This window comes from Alosa sapidissima, chromosome 8 (assembly GCF_018492685.1).
Source record: "Alosa sapidissima isolate fAloSap1 chromosome 8, fAloSap1.pri, whole genome shotgun sequence".
Lineage (NCBI taxonomy): Eukaryota > Metazoa > Chordata > Actinopteri > Clupeiformes > Clupeidae > Alosa > Alosa sapidissima.
Genome location: NC_055964.1, coordinates 4,426,992 through 4,446,736, shown reverse-complemented (window position 1 = coordinate 4,446,736; position 19,745 = coordinate 4,426,992). Strand labels below are relative to the sequence as shown.

Below are 19,745 nucleotides of genomic sequence, written 5' to 3'. Positions count from 1 at the left end.
CTTTATAATTGAGTTGTGTCTTCAACCCATAGCATTTACATGAGCCTGAGAAATGAGCCTATAGGCCTACCGGTCCTTTTAATATTGTTGAATCCCCATATGACCATTTACACAATAGAAATAGAATAGAAATATCAGTCATTTTAATATTGTTAAATCCCTATGTGACCATATGAGGGTGCAGTGTCTCAGAAGGCAGATGAATTTTGCACTCCACCAGTGACAGGGAACACTTCATCATTCTCCTCTGCCTACTGTCATGTGCACAGTCTGCTCACAATAGTCGTGCACTCCCCTCTCTCATCTACCCCTCCTTGTTCACAGTACATGGCAGTGAGTGCACAAAGGATAAAGGATTGTTAAACATACATCATCTCAAACCCATGATCCTGTCATCAAGCCTCTGGTATGTTTACGATCTTGCTCCGTGTGCATGTAATTTATGGGTCGCATTTCTTACATTCCAGTGGCACAAATCATAAAAAGTTCTGCATAGGCTATGGGTCGTGCTTTTGAGCTCCATTTTAGTAGAGTAGGGTATGGGAGGGCATGTTCTTGAGACGTTTTTTTGTCTTTGTTGTCTAAACTGTCTGTGGATAATAACTGTAAATGGGTGATTAAGGGAGGAAGTAGTATAGCATAGGCCTATGCGGAGAACACTCGAGTCGACATCGAGGTGTATAAGTGTAAGCATAAATGATGGAGACAAACTGAATTATCCTACGTAGCCTACATCTTACTCATAATGTGGCTTCGGATATGAAAGCTACTGTTATACAAGCATTATGGTCGAATTGAACTTCCAGAAGACAATGGCCATGTAGTGCAGTTTGTCTTTCATGGTGTTGTAATTTGTTAGGTTGGTGTAATAAAGTAGCCTAGGCCTATTAAGTGGTTGGATAACTGAGTCGCATGGTAGCCGAATCCTACATTGAAAACTTCGGTCTCTTGCTATATTTGAAAATTATCTCATTGGAAAGTGGCACCATACTCCTTTAAGCTGCAATCATATCTATCAAATCTCATAGGCTTGGTAACGACGCTAGTCACGTTTCCAATCGCTGTCCATGGAGCGAGGTATTTACCTGCCAGCAAACTATCCTGCACAAATGACGCGATAGTAAACATGCAATTAACAGAACGGAGTTAAACCCGTTCACTGAACAAGCGAGATATCTGGCATACATTTATCTTGATCAGTCGCTTCGATGCCGAATAGTCAGTCGACTGCTCTATGGACTGCTCTGCATTACAACCGATCGTCGTCCACAACAGAAGTGGGCTTGCTTGTGTGCCTTCATGAAATGTCTAAGTTATAAGTTGTAATGTAATACGTTTACTGCTCCACTTATTTTCACAGTTTTCCCATTTCTAATATGAAAATAAGTAATGAATTGATTTAAATAACCGCTCTGTAAAAAATCGGGCGCATTTATAAAGTGTGCATTTTCCATAGACGGGCATTTTCCAGCATTCTTCAGGCTTGTTGCTGGCATACTAACTTTAACCACTCTTGGGTCCTTCCACATTCGAGCGCTGTTTTGTTGAGAAGTAAATTTCGTTGTTGAAGTGGTGTCTATGAATGATAAAGAACCAAATGGCATCAACTCTGTTGTCGCCTGTGGTTGATTATTACAACGATGAAGAAGAGCTCGATAGTGTGGATGATGATGATGACAGAAGTTTCAGGGGCAGGGACTCGGAAGAAGGTAAACAGACTAACGTCAACTAATTTTCTGACTAGCATCTAGCAGATAACCAACACTGGATATCTCCCCAGTGCGATGTCTGGCATAGCCATGAAATAAGTTAGCGGATAACTAGGTAGCTATCTTAAACATTGAAAACTTGCCAGGTTAAATTCCCCGATGTTTCGTATCAGCTACCCACTCATCATCTTAATGTGCGAATGGCGCTGTGTTGGGTAGCTTCTATCGCTAACTACCTTGTTGCAGTGTGATGTTGGTAGACATTTGCTAGCTAGCTAACTTGCTACCGAGTTAGCATTATGAATTATTCTTGTGAGCGGATTGTAGGTGGCCGTTGGTATCACTGAAATTACACAGATTTCCTCCCAAATTACTATTTGATTAGCTAGGTGTGTTGCCCGTGGTTTGACCTTACTCATCATAGTAGTCAGTCCGTTATAGTGTGCTGTTACATGCCATTGTTTTGAAATGCCAGTAAAGCCTGTACCGTTAGCTGCTGAATGGTCAGGCTAATCAGACATGTTAGCTTGCTTAGCTAACGGTAATACTTTCATGAAATTATAGGTAGCTTATTATTTTCTTCATTTGACGTTATAGCTTGTGTGTATCATTGGATATTGGAAACGTAACGTTATGTCAGTGAAGTAAAAGGCGGCGGTGCTGGTTTTACGTTACTGGATTGATGTCAGTCTGACCCTATTTTTTACAGTCTGTGGTCTGACCATACAGTATGTTGCGATTAGATCATAGATGTTGCCATCATCATTATTAAGTGATGATGCAGTGGACTTTGGACTGAATGCAAGTTGTATGAACGACTAGTTATTTGTATCTTTTCCTGTTGCATTGACACAACCCTGTGTATATCATGTAATGATGTGATTTTTGTTTTGTTATTGGTAGACACAGAAGATGCCAGTGAGACGGACCTAGCAAAACATGATGAGGATGACTATATTGAGATTAAAGAGCAGTGAGTATAACCATCGCCTTGGGGAGTGCAATAATTGATAACAATTGATAATAATTGATTTTAACACAGCACTAAGTAGCAGTGACTGTTAACCAGATTAAATGCAAATATCACCAATATTTGGATCACAGCATTTTCAGATTCATATTCTAAATTTAAGATTTTAATATTTGATATATAATGTTTTTTGTCCATACAGGCTCATATACTGTTACCTGACGTTGACCTGTGTTGTGTTTTGTAAAGGCTAGTAAACATCACAGGGCAAATGTTAGATATCCAGGGGCCTGTACTACGAAGCGGGGTTACTGGCTTATCTGGGTAACTTCGAGAGTAACTTGATCACGTGTGGCTTAACTTCCCGATTAACCCGTACTACGAAAGGTGGATAGGTTTTAACCGAGGTATGCTGCCATGGCAATTTACGCTGCATCTCAAACCTGCTCCGAGCAGGTTATGTTCTTGGTTAACCCGAGGTTTCCGTTAACCACACCCTTTATAAGTACCACCCCTCCACTAACAATTTCTCCCGAGACATGTCGGCGTACCTGGATGATCCATACGACATTGGAGCTAAAATCGTGAGGGACTCTCTTCGCAAGGCGAGGGGTTTTAGAGACCGCCAGAAAATATATATAGCAGTTCATAGCTCTTATAGACTCCATAAATTTAGATATTTTACATCATCCCATTGATCAAATGGTAGAGGCTCTCAATCGTGAATTAGGCGCTCTGCTTGACAGAGTGGCACCCTTAAAGACTAAAAAAAGGCCCTGTAGCAAACTGACACCTTGGATGAACGAAAATATCCATGATCTAAAAAGATCATGTAGGAAAGCTGAGAGAACATGGAGAAAAACTAAGTTACAGGTTCACCGTGCCATTCTAAAAGAAAAAATTGCAAATTATAATAGAGCTATTCGGAATGAGAGGAGGAACCACTTCTCTAAGGTAATTGCTGAAAACAGTGGAAACTCTAGGGTGTTGTTCTCTACCATTGATAGGCTATTGCATCAAACACCTTTTGATACACTCAGTCAGGCATCCTCTCTAAGATGCGCAGAATTTGCAGACTTCTTCAAAAACAAAGTCATTTCTATAAGGGAGGCTATTGGTAACACAAGTAATATGTTTGATAGTACACCCAAAAACAGCCCCCCAAAATTAAGGTCCTTTAGCACTATTACTCAATCTGAGCTTGGTAAAATTATAACTCAAACCGGCTCCTCAACATGTGTTTTAGATCCAATCCCTACTACATTCCTCAAAAAAGTATATGATGGCTTAGCTCCCTTTTTTCTCAAGGTAATAAATACCTCATTAGAAACAGGTATATTTCCAACTGCTTTTAAAACCGCTGTTGTGAAACCTTTACTTAAAAAGTCAAATCTTGACCATACCAATCTGAGCAACTACAGGCCTATATCAAATCTATCGTTTTTGAGCAAAGTACTTGAAAAAGTTGTTTGTAATCAGTTAAATACCTTCCTCAACGAAAACAGTATCCTTGAAAAATTCCAATCAGGTTTTAGATCAAATCATAGCACAGAAACGGCTCTAGTAAAAATAGTCAATGATCTCAGACTAGCTACCGACTCAAACAAAGTCTCAATCCTTATTCTTCTGGATTTGAGTGCGGCATTTGACACCATTGATCATAGCATCCTAATTCACCGCCTTGCGAAGTGGGTGGGTCTCTCTGATAATGCTCTAAACTGGTTTCAAACCTACATTACTGGCAGAGATTTTTATATCAGTCTAGGAGATCATGTATCTGAAAAACAAGACTTGCCTTTTGGTGTGGCCCAGGGGAGCTGCCTTGGTCCCCTGCTATTTTCTCTATATATGCTTCCATTGGGAAACGTCATAAGTCAACATAATGTAAACTTCCACAGCTACGCAGATGATACCCAATTGTATCTTTCTGTGGAGCCAACTAACCCAGATGGCCTTTGCTCCCTCACTGCATGCCTAACCTCCATTAATCAGTGGATGAGCAAAAACTTTTTGAAACTAAATGATGACAAAACAGAGGTACTTCTGGTTGGACCAAAACTAAAGCGAGATATTATTCTTAGTAATCTGGGGAACTTGGCACACCAGGTCAAACCAAAAGTAACAAGCCTCGGTGTCATCTTAGATGCAGAGTTAAGTTTTAAGCCCCATATCAGTAAAGTTACTCAGACAGCCTATTTCCACTTGAGAAACATTGCCAAAGTGCGGCCCTTTTTAACTCAACAAGATGCAGAAAAACTAATTCACGCCTTTATCACTAGCAGGTTAGACTACTGCAATGCACTTTTCACTGGTCTTCCCAAAAAACATCTAAAGAAATTGGCACTCATACAGAACTCTGCGGCTAGACTTTTAACTAAGACTAAGAAGAGAGAACACATCACCCCTGTGTTGGCTGAACTGCACTGGCTCCCTATTTCCTATAGAATTGATTTTAAGGTTATGTTAATTACTTACAAAGCTCTGAATGGCATAGCACCTTCATATATCTCTGAGCTTTTAATATCTTATCAACCACAAAGGAAACTTAGATCATCCAATTCTAATCTTTTAATCGTACCCAAAGTGCTCCACAAACAAAGTGGAGAAGCTGCGTTTATCCATTATGCCCCCAAACTATGGAACACCCTGCCTCTGTACATCAAGCAGGCGAGTTCAGTAAATATTTTTAAAAAAGATCTGAAAACATACCTGTACAGGAAAGCTTTTAGTTAACTCATCTTATCCTGTAGACTACATTTTCAGATTATTCTACATCTGCTACTATTGGAGGGCGCAGCCAGCCAAAAGCAGATGGGCTCCCCCTATTAAGTCAGGTTCTGCTCAAGGTTTCTTCCTGGAATATGGGAGTTTTTCCTTGCCACAGTTGCCATATGGCGTGCTTGTGGGGGGTAAGAGGGTTAAGGCTGCCAGTCTTATGACGTCATTTTCTATATTTTTGATATGTTGCTGAGTATATCATAAACAGCAAAGAAAAGTGATTGATAATGACTGACTATTATTGTGTTACATGCTTCAAATGTAAAGCACTTTGAGCTGCATTCTGTGTATGAAAGGTGCTATACAAATAAAGCTTTATTATTATTATTATTATTATTACCCGGACGATATTCTCTATGAAGATATAGATTGTCAGCCGAGGGAATTCGTTATCTTTGTCAGATGATCTAGGAAGACGTCTCATAGCAATGCCTGTACGTGGACATTCATGTATTCCATCGGTGATGCTGAACATCTGAGCAAGAGTATGTCCGAAAATAACATAGGCCTACAGTATGCTGAACATCTGAGCAAGAATAGGCTAAAATAAATCGGACATAGCCTACAGTAGGCCTAATAAATTAAAATCACCATTTTAACAAACTTGTTGAATTGAATGTCATATTACTGTACCCTGCACATAAAGGCTACACATTTCCACAGCACCAGAATCCGACCGAATGCCTCCCTCAACCCCCTCTTGAATCGGCCTTCCACTATTATTTGCGATGGCCAACTCCTCTGCTACTGTAAAACACTCTGGTGCCTTTCCTCCTACAGTAGTGTTCAAAGACACCTTTTTCTTGTTAGCTGTAAAACAGGCCAAGTGAAGGCTATAAGCTAGGCCTACATGTTTTCATAATTAAGAAATATTAATGCAAGCTATAATTATATAAACCTACTATTTTGAATAATGTTTTTGTGTTTCATTTTCACCTGCTGCCATGTGCGTTTGGCAATGGTGTTGCATCTGAAATGTTCACAGGATTAGGCATACACTAAATCAGTCAATGGGGGCTACTTAAACATTCAATTATCCTTATTACTGTAATCTATATGCCCACTTCTGAATTGGGTTGCATCTGTAGGCCTTTCTATGAACTCAAAATAGGCTATTTAATTATTTCAACTCATTTCAGACATTCAGACGTAACACATATTTGAAGAACATGTGGGAATAAAACTTTACTTTTAGGCATTTATGCTACCCGATCTGCAATACGTTGCCAACAGCCTTGCTTTGTTCACTGCCGACGTATTTGATTTTTGTCGTAGAGTGGGTTTTAATTCCTCATAACTTCGCGTCATCGCGTGACTTGCGCTGCAACCCGCCCCTTTTATGTGAACGCGCACAAACTCCAATTAGGTTAACCCCGGCTCAACAAATCAAATTCATAATCAGCGTCGTAGTACCGATTAACACAACTTAAGATAACCAGGTTTTGTCAAACCTGGTTTAACAAAGTAACCCTGGGTTACATCTGGGTAGGTTAAGCTCCCTTCGTAGTACAGGCCCCTGGTCTCTCTCTCACCTTAGTCGTCCTTGTTCTTCAATTTGCAGGATGTATCAAGACAAATTGGCTTCACTGAAAAGGCAGTTACAACAGCTTCAGGAAGGTGGGTGTAGTGTCTTCAGCTCTTATTAAAGATGTGTAACTAGATATTAAATGCCCTGATGTTTATGTGATAAACATGTAATTATCCACCTTATTCATGAAACCCTACTTCCATCCGGTTTTCATCTACTGTTCATTCTGTTTACATAATAACTTAGTGCAGTCTCAGCAGGCTAACTATAACGGTCCGTGTACCTTCTGTTCATTTGATTTTCAAATTCGAAACGAAAATTGAAAATCGAAAAATTACCTTATATCTGTCATTTTTAAAAACAAAATAGGAAATTCCCTCGTGTTTTTGTTTTGGATATTAAACTTTGTATCCCCACGACCGAAATCCAAAATCCGCACAACAATAATGTGAAATCGGCACTTTCCAATTTTTCATTTGGCCTATCCCCGCTAGGCTGTCCTACATTGAAACCTATGACGTTTTAATTAGAGATATGTTTGTAAACAAGCTAACTTACGCAGAAATGTCAGCTACGTTGTATCAACTAGGAGCAAGGGGAGTGGAAGCCGTAGAACGCAGAGCTGGAAAAAATCTGACAACAATTCACTGGCCTAGCATGAGGCACGAAAATATGCATTTGGGCTCCTCTGTTGTTCTGTATGCGCGACTAGCCTAATGTTGCCTGTATTATGTTGGTAAAGGAGAATAGTAATGGAGAAAGAATCGAGAATGAGCTGTCCTTGCATTGGGGGGGGGGGTTAGTGCACGTGATAAGGCCTAAAGAAGCATAGCTGACCAAGGACGTAGGCTGGTTATGGTTATGATAATGGTATTTCGCAGATGCTTCTGTTCAAAGTGACATACAACTAATTTATATTTATATTCATATTGTAACAACTGAGGCAACAAGGTTCAAATCAGTACATTTATTGGGTCAGGAGCGGGGAACACAGACAGGTCAAAACATCATTATAGAACACACAAGGCTAGTCAACACATGCACAATACACGAACGGGTAGTCACACACAACACACATGAATAAACACATGAGGTATAACCATAGACTGTATATATATATATATATATATCAGTCTATGGGTACAATCAAGGGAAGACTACACATGCTAACACACCACAAGGTAAATGCAAATACAACTAGGCCTACTAAAACCGATATATCACATTCCAACATGCACATATGGCATTATGGGAGTCCGATACAACGAGTCAAACGCACCGACATTACAAATTTTTTTTTTTTTGCAGTTTAAACTGTTAAGCTAAGCCTATACCTACAAAACATAGGCAAATAAATGCATGATGTCAATAGTCTTTTCAGTGACATTTCCCCTCTTTCTTCGAAGGGTGCACACAACCTTAATCCCACTCCCTAGCACACCTGGGACATAAATTAGGCCTACATATCGATCAAAATGAGAAGCTTGGAATGTTCTGGCGATTTTTTTTTTTTTTTTTTTTTTTTTTTTTTTTTTTTTTTTTTTTCTTCTATGTGCAGATCACTGTCCTTCAACATCACCATCTTGCTCCCTTTGATGAACATATAGGCTAGCAATTATCCATTCGGGCAGTGGCAAAAAAATGCTGTCAGCATGCAGTAGCTTGTTGAGTGCGTGGTAGCCTCGTGTGCCTTCATTTTTACCTTGAATAATGACTAATTGAAATTACAATATTGACATTCAAACCCTCATTGTATATTTGATTATTTTTTCCACAAAATGCTTCAATATTTGTGTTTTATTTTTCTCTGGGAAGTACTGTTTTAGGTAAAGGTCTTCAAATCTGTTTTTTGATCATTGTTTCAACCTTGAAAATCAAATGAACAGAAGGTACACGGTACCTATAACATTCTCCAACTGATATTTCTTTCGAAAAGTTGACAATTTTGCATTCGATGTGGATTCTCCATAATATATGACTGACAGAAAAAAATACATGCGTTTACTTTTAGATGGCTTAGGATGCGTCAGGCAATGTTTACCATCACATTAAATTCAGTACAACACAGCTTCAGCCAGAAATAGAAAAACGGATTTCTGAATACTAAAGTGTCATGGCGATGCCCATGTTTGGCTCAGGAATAAGGTGGATAGTTACAAAGTTTATGGGAGATGGGTGTAATTATTATACTCTTCCAGCTCCCAGCTTCTTCTTTCACACCAACGCGGGTCCAGTATCAACAATATCACCTTAGCCTCAGTTGAAAGTCTTATGATGACTTTTCTGCTGCTATCCAACGTCCCTTACTCTATGTTGGGATAGTAAGGGGTGATATGTAAGGGATAACGGCCGTCGAGGTGTCCCAAGTACGGAATTAACAAATGATGCGGAGGCAAAGAACTCCACAATGCGCAGTCCATTAATTCTGTATATCGTGGCCGGTATCCTGCTTATCCCCCTATATATAGGTAATAGTCATGCCTTTATAGCACGCAAAGGAAACAAGCGGTTCAGTTTCAAAAATAGCCAACTTATTCAGTTTGTTGTGCTCCTTCTTTTGGTTCTGACAGTGATAACGGAGGGTAGTTAGCTTGTATACAGATGAATCCATTGTTGTGAAGCCTGCTGCCTAGTTTAACTGCCGTTTACGGGTTGTTATAGTTACCATTCAAAAGAGCTTCAATGTGGAACAGTGTTTAAAATTTGGTGATTACCAGATCTAATTTATAGGTGTCCAGATATACAGAGTTAATAGCCACCCCAGCTGCCAATCAGAAAAGAGTATTTCATCTCTCTGGGGGGAAAAGTAGTAATATGAGAGGGCAGCTGTTTTATATGGATACAACTTGAATATGGATAAGCATGAGCAGTACTAAGATCTTTCCCTCAAGTAACATCCCTTAACCAGCATATTATTGAATAATGTATGATAAAATGAATATTGTCCACAGGCACGTTGCAAGAGTATCAGAAGAGAATGAAGAAGCTAGATCAGCAGTACAAGGAGAGACTTCGCAATGCAGGTCAGTCCACTCTTCTGTGCTCGAGTCACTAAAAGATTTTGCATCGACGGTATAGATTTTGCTCATTGTCTTGCATTTTGCTGCAAAACTCATGCTTAAAATAAGAACCAGTGAAAATGTATTTGGCGTGCCTAATAGATTGTCATTTCTGGTTTACAGATCTGTTCTACCAACTTGAGGTAAGTGCTCTAAACAACCTGTGTAGTTAAATCCATAATTGTTATGATGGGACACATCCTGCTTATACTTGGCCCTTGTATATTTATTACTACACACTCTATCTTTCTGTCTCACACACTGATTTGTTATAGACGGAGCAGGTGGAGAGAAGCTACATCAAAGAGAGGAAAGCAGCGGTGAAGGAATTTGATGATAAGAAGGTTGAGCTGAAGGAGAACTTAATTGCTGAGTTGGAGGAGAAGAAGAAGATGATTGAGAATGAGAAATTAACAATGGAACTCACGGGCGGTAGGAGCCACAGAATAATCAGATGGGGCGGGGGGGGGGGGGGGGGGGTGATAAGACAACGGGGATGGGGGGATTAACATCTGTAACGTAGCACAAAGATGTAATTTATTTTTTCTCTGATGTCCGTGGTATCATTTTTTTGAAAGGAGAGAAAGAGGATTGAGAGAGACAGCGAGAAGAGAGTGCTTCCAAGACTTCTGAAGAATTGCATTCGGAATTAACGGGATGCCCAATTACTGCGGGCTCTTTCATGGGGGCATTAAGTCTGATTAGTCGCTTTGTGGGAACTTTAAATTCTCAATTATCACTCTCAGATTGAAGCTGGTGATGTGCTAAAGCCATTTCCCTAATTGTTTCAGCTTCGACACATCGCCTCAGAGACCCCTTGCGAGTCAGGCTGAAACTTTCTCTCTCCCCAGATTCCATGGAAGTGAAGCCCATTATGACCCGTAAGCTCAGGAGACGACCCAACGACCCAGTTCCCATCCCTGACAAGAGACGAAAACCTGCGCCTGATATCCTTATCAAAGCCCTTGTGACAGAGCGCCGTCACCATGTGATGTATGCGTTCTGATTGCCATACCAACGAGCTTGGCTTTTTTGGTGTTGCGGTCCAGCTGCAGTTTTTGTCCTTTGTTGACCTGGGTTTGATGGAATGGCTTGCTGTGTGTGTGTGTGTGTGTGTGTGTGTGTGTGTCATGGATGCACTACGTAAGGGGAAGATAACATGTTGGAACTATCGACTATGTTGTCGATTATGCGCCCTGACCATACCCATGTTTCCAGTTCTTTGACGTTGTAGTCAAGCTGCAGGTTTGGTACCCGGGTCGAGTGACCACTCTGCACTCTCCCTACGCTACACCAGTCTCTCTCCCCTCTGAAGACATTTATGCTTTTGCTTGCTGGTCCATTGCCATAGCATACAAATTTATCAGGAACCTGCCCTAGCCATTCTCAAATGATTGGCTTTGTTTGTTTTTATTCAAGGATACTTTGCTTTTCGCTGCTATTTCATCAAGTCAACATTGTTATAATCAGTGTCGATTGTGCTTGATGAATAATTGGCCAACCGTAGGAAAATTACCAGTCCTTTTTCATCTGACACATTTGGTATGGTCATTGTGCTGCTTGAGGCTAATAGACAAATATGGCTGCAAATCAGCCGTTGATTGTATGATTGTGCCATTGAAGACGCACACGTTTTATGCTGTTGATAGTCACAGCCTTTATTCATAATACCTCTTTGAATTCACACCCACACAGTTCTGGCCTATTAACCATAGTGCAATCGTAGAGTAGCTAAAATAACAGGATATGAAAAATGTCATTTTATATCACCAGTTTTTGTCATTGATGTTGGTATTGATGTATTTTATTACAAGATATAATCTGCCTTAACTCTCAGCACCTCAGTTAAACTATTTGTTGACAGAAGAACAGATCATGGAAGATCTGCGGACACTAAATAAGGTGGGTGTGAGACAGAGAAGCATTTAGTCACCTGCCATGGTCACGAATTGTTTGTGTTGTGTTTGTTTGAAGTCACATTTAAATCACTGCCACTATGATGGAGTGACTCACAACCCATCTCATCTGTTGTTTTCATAGTTTACTCTTGTATTCTTTGTCATATATGTTTGTACCTTAATAGTACCATACTTTTAAATACTTTTTATGTTGTAGAATACTTTTGCTTTGCCTCTAATCTAGTCTAACTGACTGTTTATTTCTTTACAGCTGAAGTCACCAAAGCGACCTGGTAAGACATGTTTTAATATATTTATAAAATGCATGTTAAAATAAATGTTTATCTGTGTTAAATAAAACACTTACTTTGCAAGGGATAATGGAAGACAATGTATAGGTAGTAGATAGATAGATAGGTACCGTGTTTTGGTGGTAATAATCACCTGCTTTTACGATAATTGTCTCTGTTCCATCATGTTATTTATTTGCTAAATAACTTTGCAGAGTTTTTTGATATTAAAATAAAGATTACATTGTAGACCACAGACAGCATTGTCAGTACAGCTCTATATTCATAAACAATCTCACAAACCTTTCAATGCTTTATTTGGCATTGCTAAATATAGACAATGACAAAAAAAGACAGGCATTGATTTTTGTCCACCCTCACAGCAAGTTAAAAGAAAGCCAGATGCCAAAGAATGGAAATAACTATTTTTGCCTCAAGTTCTCATACTTTCCAATAAGCCACCCATATTGCAGGTGCTTTTGTATCCATATTTCAATGGTATCGGGCTAGCAAGCATGCATATCATTTGCAAATAACATTGCAGCTGATTAGTTTTGCCTGATCTGTATACTAATTTTATGTCCATGTTAGTTTTTATTTTACCCTTGTAAAGCACTTTGTAACTTGTTTTTTGAAAAGTGCTCTATAATTAAAGACTGGTAGTGTTAGTGGTAGTAGTAGTAGTGGTGGTGATGGTGGTAGTAGTAGTAGTGGTGGTGGTAGTGATAGTAGTAGTAGTAGTAGTGGTGGTGGTGGTGGTGGTAGTAGTAGTGGTGGTGGTGGGGGTGGTAGTAGTAGTAGTGGGGGTAGTGGTGATGGTGGTGGTAGTAGTGGGGGTGGTGGTGGTAGTAGTGGTGGTGGTGGTGGTGATAGTAGTAGTAGTGGTGATTATGGTGGTAGTTAGTGGTGGTGGTGGTAGTAGTGGTGGTGGTAGTAGTAGTGGTGGTGGTAGTAGTAGTAGTGGTGGTAGTAGTAGTGTAAGTAGTGCTTCCCATGAGTAATGTGTGCTTCCTGTGTGTTTGTGTTGTTTAGCCTCCCCCTCGTCTCCGGAGCACCTCCCCACCACCCCCCTGGAGGCCACGACCCAGAGATACGAAGCACGCATAGAGGAGGGGAAGCTCTACTACGACAAAAGATGGTACGTAGCGCAAGTCATTGATTGAGCCTGTTTGGCTTTATGTCCGTGTTCAAGGGAGCTCAGATCACCAATTTTACACCAGGATTGAGGGCCGCATTTTTCAGAAAGAGAGGCGCAGTGTTTGATCCTGACGAAAGATTGTTGATATCTGAACAGCCAAACAAACACACCCCTCCCTTCTGTGCTCCTGAAGCAGTGCTTAAATGTTTGGTCCGTGTTTCCCTCTAACATAGTAGTTCATGCTTCGGCCACTAGGTGATACCATTTCTTTTTGAAGTTTCCTGTAGAGGCCCTCAGGAAAAGCTTATATTGTATGCAAACAACCCGTGCAGTCCTGCTGAAATGTTTTATAGACGGCAAAGCTTTATTTATTTATTTTTAAAAACCTCCCTGTAAGTATGTAGTATTATAAGTCATATTTCCCATAGCCAACAGACTTCTCCTGTTGGTAAAACATCCTCTAACAGCTGTGACAGAAGGACCTTAGTGTCTAGCTTCACAATATTAGTAATATTAGACATCACGCTACAATATTCTTCAATGCATTGACCATTCCCATTGGAAGTGTCACAAACAGATTGTTTGTGTGTGTGTCTGTGTGTGTGTTTGTGTTTGTGTGTGTGTGTCACAGGCCTTTGGGCATGGAATGCAAAGCCTGGCACTCGTCACAGTGATTCCTTTGAAGCTGAAGCTGAAGACAGACTTTTAAAAAAGTATTTATTTCCAATGGAAAGAAATATGATTTTCTTTAGTCTGCGAGTACAGACTGTGCCACCAAGTTGAAGTGCTGGGTACCTGCTGGCTGACTAGCTCACTCAGGCAGGGGGCAATGGAAAGTAGTTGCCACGGGCAGACAGCAAGTAGAATGCACCTCCATAACTCCCTTTTTAGAGCGATTTACTTTCTTTCTTTTTTTTAAGCCTGCCTCGAGACAGACAGCCGGGTGTTTGAGCTCTACGGCCTCATGGAGCAAACCTTTCTCACATCCCGGCTTGAACGATTTTTCTTTTTTTATCCTTCTTTCTTTCTTTCTTTCTTTCTTTCTTTCTTTCTTTCTTTTTTTCTTTCTCGCTCTCTCTCTCTCCCGGGTAGAGGTTCGGGTAGGTGACCCGGGTAGAGGTTCACTGTGGAACAGATCTTACCCCGATTCGACACTGGTCTGCCCCACAGTCGCTGGGCGTCTGTGGCGAGATTGTAACAAGCAGCCTACACTTGAGCCGCACATTATAGCAGCTTGAGAGGAGCTATCCAGCACTAGACATGATAATCTGTCTTGCATATTCTTTGTGGGCTGACATGGGGCGCTTAAGATTACCTGCATAATTTGCACTTTCAAATGGTCTGCAAGCCTGAACATTGTGGGTTCAAGGACTCTTCACGCCACCCCCATACCTGCTAGCACACAGTGATATTTGCAGGTCATAGCCTCCTGATAATGCCTTCTCAACATGGCTTTGAGACATCTTTTGTCCAGTCCTAAAGCTGAAAATATTCTATTAAAGCAGCAGCAGGCTTTTTGTTGTTGAGAGCTGACAATCTACTTACTGAAAAGGCATACAAAATCCTTACAACAATAGCACAGTTGGCTCTGCATCCTAGCCTATTGCCAGTGTTTTTGGCAATATCATAGTCTAAAATGCATAGTCTAGGTGGCTACTTGGAATGACAGATGTATGTATCTCTCTTTTACATGACCAAATATGGTGAGAGATACTTTAAAGATGATCCCAGCACTAAGTACTTGCTTCGAAAATGGCACATTTTAGTATACTGTTGCTTTATGAGTCATGTTGTGTTGCATTTGACATGTTTGACACAACTCCACCAGGTGTATCAGTACTTTCTCCCTATTAGTACTCTATCCATTGGGCATGCTCTGTGTTGTAATATTTCTGTGTCTGACTCACACACCTACTTTAAATTAATTGTGTTCTTTAATATAGATTTTAAAAAATTCTGGCACAAAACAACCTGACTCGATCTGCATTATTCAAGATGGTCTACCAAATGGCAGTTTGTACTGTATCAGTTGTGTGTATCACCAGTATTTATGGTTGTCTGTGTTTCTCTCCCTTACACTCCAAGGTACCATAAGAGCCAGGCTATCTATCTGGAGTCGAAGGAGAACACCAAGATCAGCTGTGTCATCAGTTCCATTGGCGCTAATGAGGTAGGGGTCTGAGCGATTTCACCAATCAGGAGCGTGTGAACAGGAAGCATTTCTTAGTATAAACGAGTAATTCCTCACTGAAGTTTGTTGCTTTTAACTGTTAGTGGCTAAACAGCTCATAGTATGAAAACAGTGAATCTGGTTTTCGGTCAAACTTCTCATCTACAACTTTGCAACATCATTTGCATAACATCTATCAAAGATCTCTTGCAAACCAGATTATATCTAGCAGCAGTTTTGTAATAAGAATTGTTGACTTCTGTGATGCAATCTCATGACCCCTTTTTATTCTTTGATTTCTCTGTCAGATCTGGGTGAGGAAAACGAGCGACAGCACAAAGATGCGAATTTATTTGGGGCAGCTACAGAGAGGAGCGTTCGTCATCCGACGCCGGTCGGCAGCATAGAAATCCACCGCCCTCGGTTTCACCCTCGTTCTCTCTCCCTTCATCTCCCTTCCCCCTCCTCTCCTTTCCGCCTGTTACATACCTCTCGTTAAATGCTCCCGTCCTTGGCTCTTCGAGCACAGTTCACCCCATTTCATCTCAACTTTGCGTTTTTCTCGCCACCTCACTCCATGCCTAAGGTGGTCTTCCTCTGCCAAGTGACCCTTCTGTCAACCCAGCTCTGTGCAGTGGCAGAGAAAAAGAAAAACACCACAGTACGCCAGCAACAACTATTGTTTTTCCTTTACGTTTTTTCCCCTTTTGTATACTCTTTTTGTTTATTTGTTTGTATTTTTTCTCTTTTTGACTTTTTTTTTTTCTCTCAAGAAGGAACACTTTCCAAAAATCCATCACTGTTTTATTTTTGTATATCTCTGTGGTGTTCTCGATCAAGATGTGCAAATACGAGACAAATCTATATGCAAGACATATTGTCTGACATCTTTGAGGCCCTAAATCATGGCATTTTTTTTGTTCTTTTTGTTGTAAAAAAGCATTGACATTGGAACAGGTTTTGGATAATGGAGGGAGAGAAGGTGATGTGTAATATGTTGTATATATTTTCTGAGTGTACATGAGTGCAGCTGTCCAAAGTCTCTTTTTTTGTTTCTAGCCAAGCAATGCGGAACCTGTCGGAGTGGTTGTCCGAGTTGTGTGCAACTAAGCTCAATCACGGATGTGGACAGTTTACAAGTGATGTTTGTGTTGTGTCCCATTTATTAAAGAATTTGGCTTAATATTTGGCTGTCATTTTTTGTTTTTGTTTAGGACTAATGTTTGTAGAGCTTCCACTTCAAGTTTAACATACTGGTAGTCATTTACCCAAATAAATTTGTACATACTCAAGTCAAAGGTGAAGATATTATGTCAACATATTATTTCAGAGGTGAAGATATTGCAATTTCAGCATTGAAATCTAATCATAGTTCTTCACCAATTTTGTGACTTCTTCCACATTGCCATTCCCAGCTTGCAGTTTACTTACCTTTTAGGTATTGTGTAAGCACAGAAACGCTCTCTCCTTTCCATCTTGGACCAGCCCTTTCACCTGTCACCTTTCCTTGCAGCAGCAGTGGTGGTGAATAAGCAGTTGGCCTGCCCTAATGATGCAACCTGTCAGACCAGGCGCCGATTGTTTTTCCTGCTGCACTGAGATTGCAATGCCTCATTCTTGTTTGTGTGTCTCGGACGCATTTGTCCAATTTTCTTTGAGCATCGGTTGCTGCCCTGGAACTAATGACCTGCCTCATGCCTTTCTGAACTAGCCAGCGGGCTGTGGCTGCAGCAACACTAATTTGTAGCCGCGGTCTTAATGACTACAGAAGACTATCCGGGCATGAACACACTCAGTTTGAGAGAGATAAAAATTAAAAGCCATTGCCGGTCACAGTTGCAGTCTTGTAACTTTTGCATCCCAAAGCTGTGTCAAGCTGGTAAATGAGTATGTAGAGCCATTTTTTATTCCGGTAAATGTCTCAAAAGACTAAAAGCAATGGAAATGTGATAATGTCTGAGAAGATTATTTTCTGTTTCTAAATTAGCTATTTGAAACTGATAAAAGAAAAAAAGAAATACAGATAATAGCCTACTCTGTTTTAATGATCACTAATTATGGCAGACAATGAAGAAATCATTGGGCGCTGCTTGGAAATGTAACAGCAATGGGTTTATGTAGGTAGCAGACTTTCAGAGAGATGTGTTAACATAAAATTACACATTTAAAGTTACACCCAGGGTGTTTCTTGACCTCCAAACAGCCATCCATCATCTGTCTTTCAATGCACTCACCCATCAGATATGGTCACAATGCTCGCCGCTCTTTGGCTATAGGCCTACTTGTCAGACACGTCTTAATTGGCTTCAGCTTTGTGTCTCTTTGCCCTGTCAAGTGGACACAGACTCAGTGGCCAGCCAATCCATTCAGAGTGTTCAGCTAACCGCGGATGTGTTTGACTACTGTGGGGTGTCTCTGCCTCCCATTTGTAATGTTTCGATGGCTGAAGACAATGAGATGGGAGCAGGGTCAGCACATTTAGTGAGCGAGAAAACCAATACTGCCGACAGTGTGAACGAGAGGCTAATGGGAAACTAATGAAAAGGCACTGTAGTGCTCTGTTAATGTCCGTTTTACTGAGCCCTGAGGCTAATTGGCAAAGATTTTAAATATACATCAAAATAATGATTACATTTTATGATCTGAAAAAACATTAAACTAGAATGTTTTTTCTACTGGCTTGGCATCAATCATAAAACAGTATAAACAAACTGAGTTGTCCACAAAGCGTGAAAATTGTCTGAGAGGAAATAGCAAACAGTGCTGGACCCTTGTTAGAGTCAACCCAAGGATCTGTCTTAGGCTTACCAAAAACTTGTAAGTGATTTCTGAAATATGACTCCCCTATGCAAAGACTGTAAGACAACTCTTGTAGGACACCAGCTGCTTTTCCATTCAATTACCCAACACCACTTTGAAGTTTCATCCCTCCCTTAATCAGTTTTACATCTTCCTGGGAGGCACTGGCACTCACATTTATCACCTAGGCCTATAGCATTAAAGCTGCAACCTGCTCAGGATTCTCAGCTGGGGGCGCAGTGGAATGGGCACCCAGGAAAAAGGTCTCGCTCCATGTTTACATTGTTGTCTGTGTTTATCTCCTTGTGCCAGGCTTAGGTTTGCTGCAAACCGGCCCCATACCGTCATGGCTGACCTCAGATTTTACTCAAGTGGACCATGCAGGCAGACAGACTCAGCTCAGAGATCGCCTGGTATTTCTGAATCACACAGTGAAATGAGTCTAGTCTTGTCTGGTTGAAACCAGACTCTTTTCTTATACTGATCAGCAAATGAATGGTGAGGTGCTCCTTATGCCCCCTGGGCAATAGCCGCGGCCAGAGGCATAATGTTTTCAGCTTGTCCATCTGGTTGCACATCCATCCTTTGGTCCCTCTGTCCATCCTCTCTTTCCCAGTGTTGTGGACATGATATATTCAGACCACCTTGAGACCACCTTTTCTTCACATTTGGCACAAACGTTTACTTGGACTTTATGTTTGATATCTTTAAATAGAGATTATAGTTCACTGTGACCTCAGGAAACCTGCTTTTTTGTGAAATGTCCAGTTTTAGCATTTCAATTACAGTATTTGGTATGTGGAGGTATAAAACTGGTCGGGAAGGCTAATAGGACTGGCTTAGAAGCAGACAGGCAGTATGCCTACGATGTGTTGACATCAACTCATCGACAGTAAAAAGACAGAGATGTGTGGCATGAAAAGGAAAGATCATCATCTGTCTCAACTGGATGGCTCCCCGTGTTGAAAGGGCAATTATTACCTCCAAATGCTCTCAATTTGGGCTATGAAAGGGAAGGTCAGTGAAACATATGAATAAATAACACACAACACATCTGGCTTCATCCATGGCGGAAGCGGAGACACAACAATCACGGTATGAATAATTCAATAAATGGAACCAAGCAGAGCCTGCAGGCAGCATTGCTCTTGGTTGCTTGGCAGCCAGATAGGGGTGATAATGCCCTCATCTGGGTTTTTTTCTTTCTTTTTTGCATATATGTAATTGTTCAATCTGCCACCAGAATTTCAACATGGAAATACTGACATTTAAACTGTAATTATATGACAAGAAGGTTTTCTTTTCCAAGTCGTCTGTTTTTCACACAGTCTTATCGCTCTTAAGCATGCTTTTATGGTTTCATTTTTCTTAGCATGGAAATCTCAAGAACAATTTCCTCCCAGACA

At 40.6% G+C, this 19,745-nt stretch overlaps 1 protein-coding gene across 1 annotated transcript; it reads left to right on the top strand.

Annotated features, from left to right (window-relative positions):
- Window positions 1-1,490: 1,490 nt before the first annotated feature.
- On the top strand, window positions 1,491-16,725 carry suds3 (SDS3 homolog, SIN3A corepressor complex component). Its single transcript, XM_042101722.1, has 12 exons — window positions 1,491-1,709; window positions 2,613-2,682; window positions 7,019-7,074; window positions 9,937-10,008; window positions 10,168-10,187; window positions 10,320-10,476; window positions 10,896-10,991; window positions 11,885-11,946; window positions 12,214-12,235; window positions 13,265-13,370; window positions 15,456-15,540; window positions 15,849-16,725. The coding sequence occupies exons 1-12, from the start codon at window positions 1,583-1,585 to the stop codon at window positions 15,945-15,947; spliced, it is 972 nt and encodes a 323-aa protein (XP_041957656.1). The 5' UTR covers window positions 1,491-1,582; the 3' UTR covers window positions 15,948-16,725.
- The last annotated feature ends 3,020 nt before the right edge of the window (window positions 16,726-19,745 follow it).

What these genes read in the sequence shown, in the direction of transcription:
- suds3 (XM_042101722.1), top strand. Translation starts at nt 1,583, where the DNA reads ATGATAAAGAACCAAATGGCATCAACTCTGTTGTCGCCTGTGGTTGAT. An exon ending in TATATTGAGATTAAAGAGCA is followed by an intron (nt 2,683 to 7,018) that starts GTGAGTATAACC and finishes TTCAATTTGCAG; the next exon opens with GATGTATCAAGACAAATTGG. An exon ending in GGAGAGACTTCGCAATGCAG is followed by an intron (nt 10,009 to 10,167) that starts GTCAGTCCACTC and finishes TCTGGTTTACAG; the next exon opens with ATCTGTTCTACCAACTTGAG.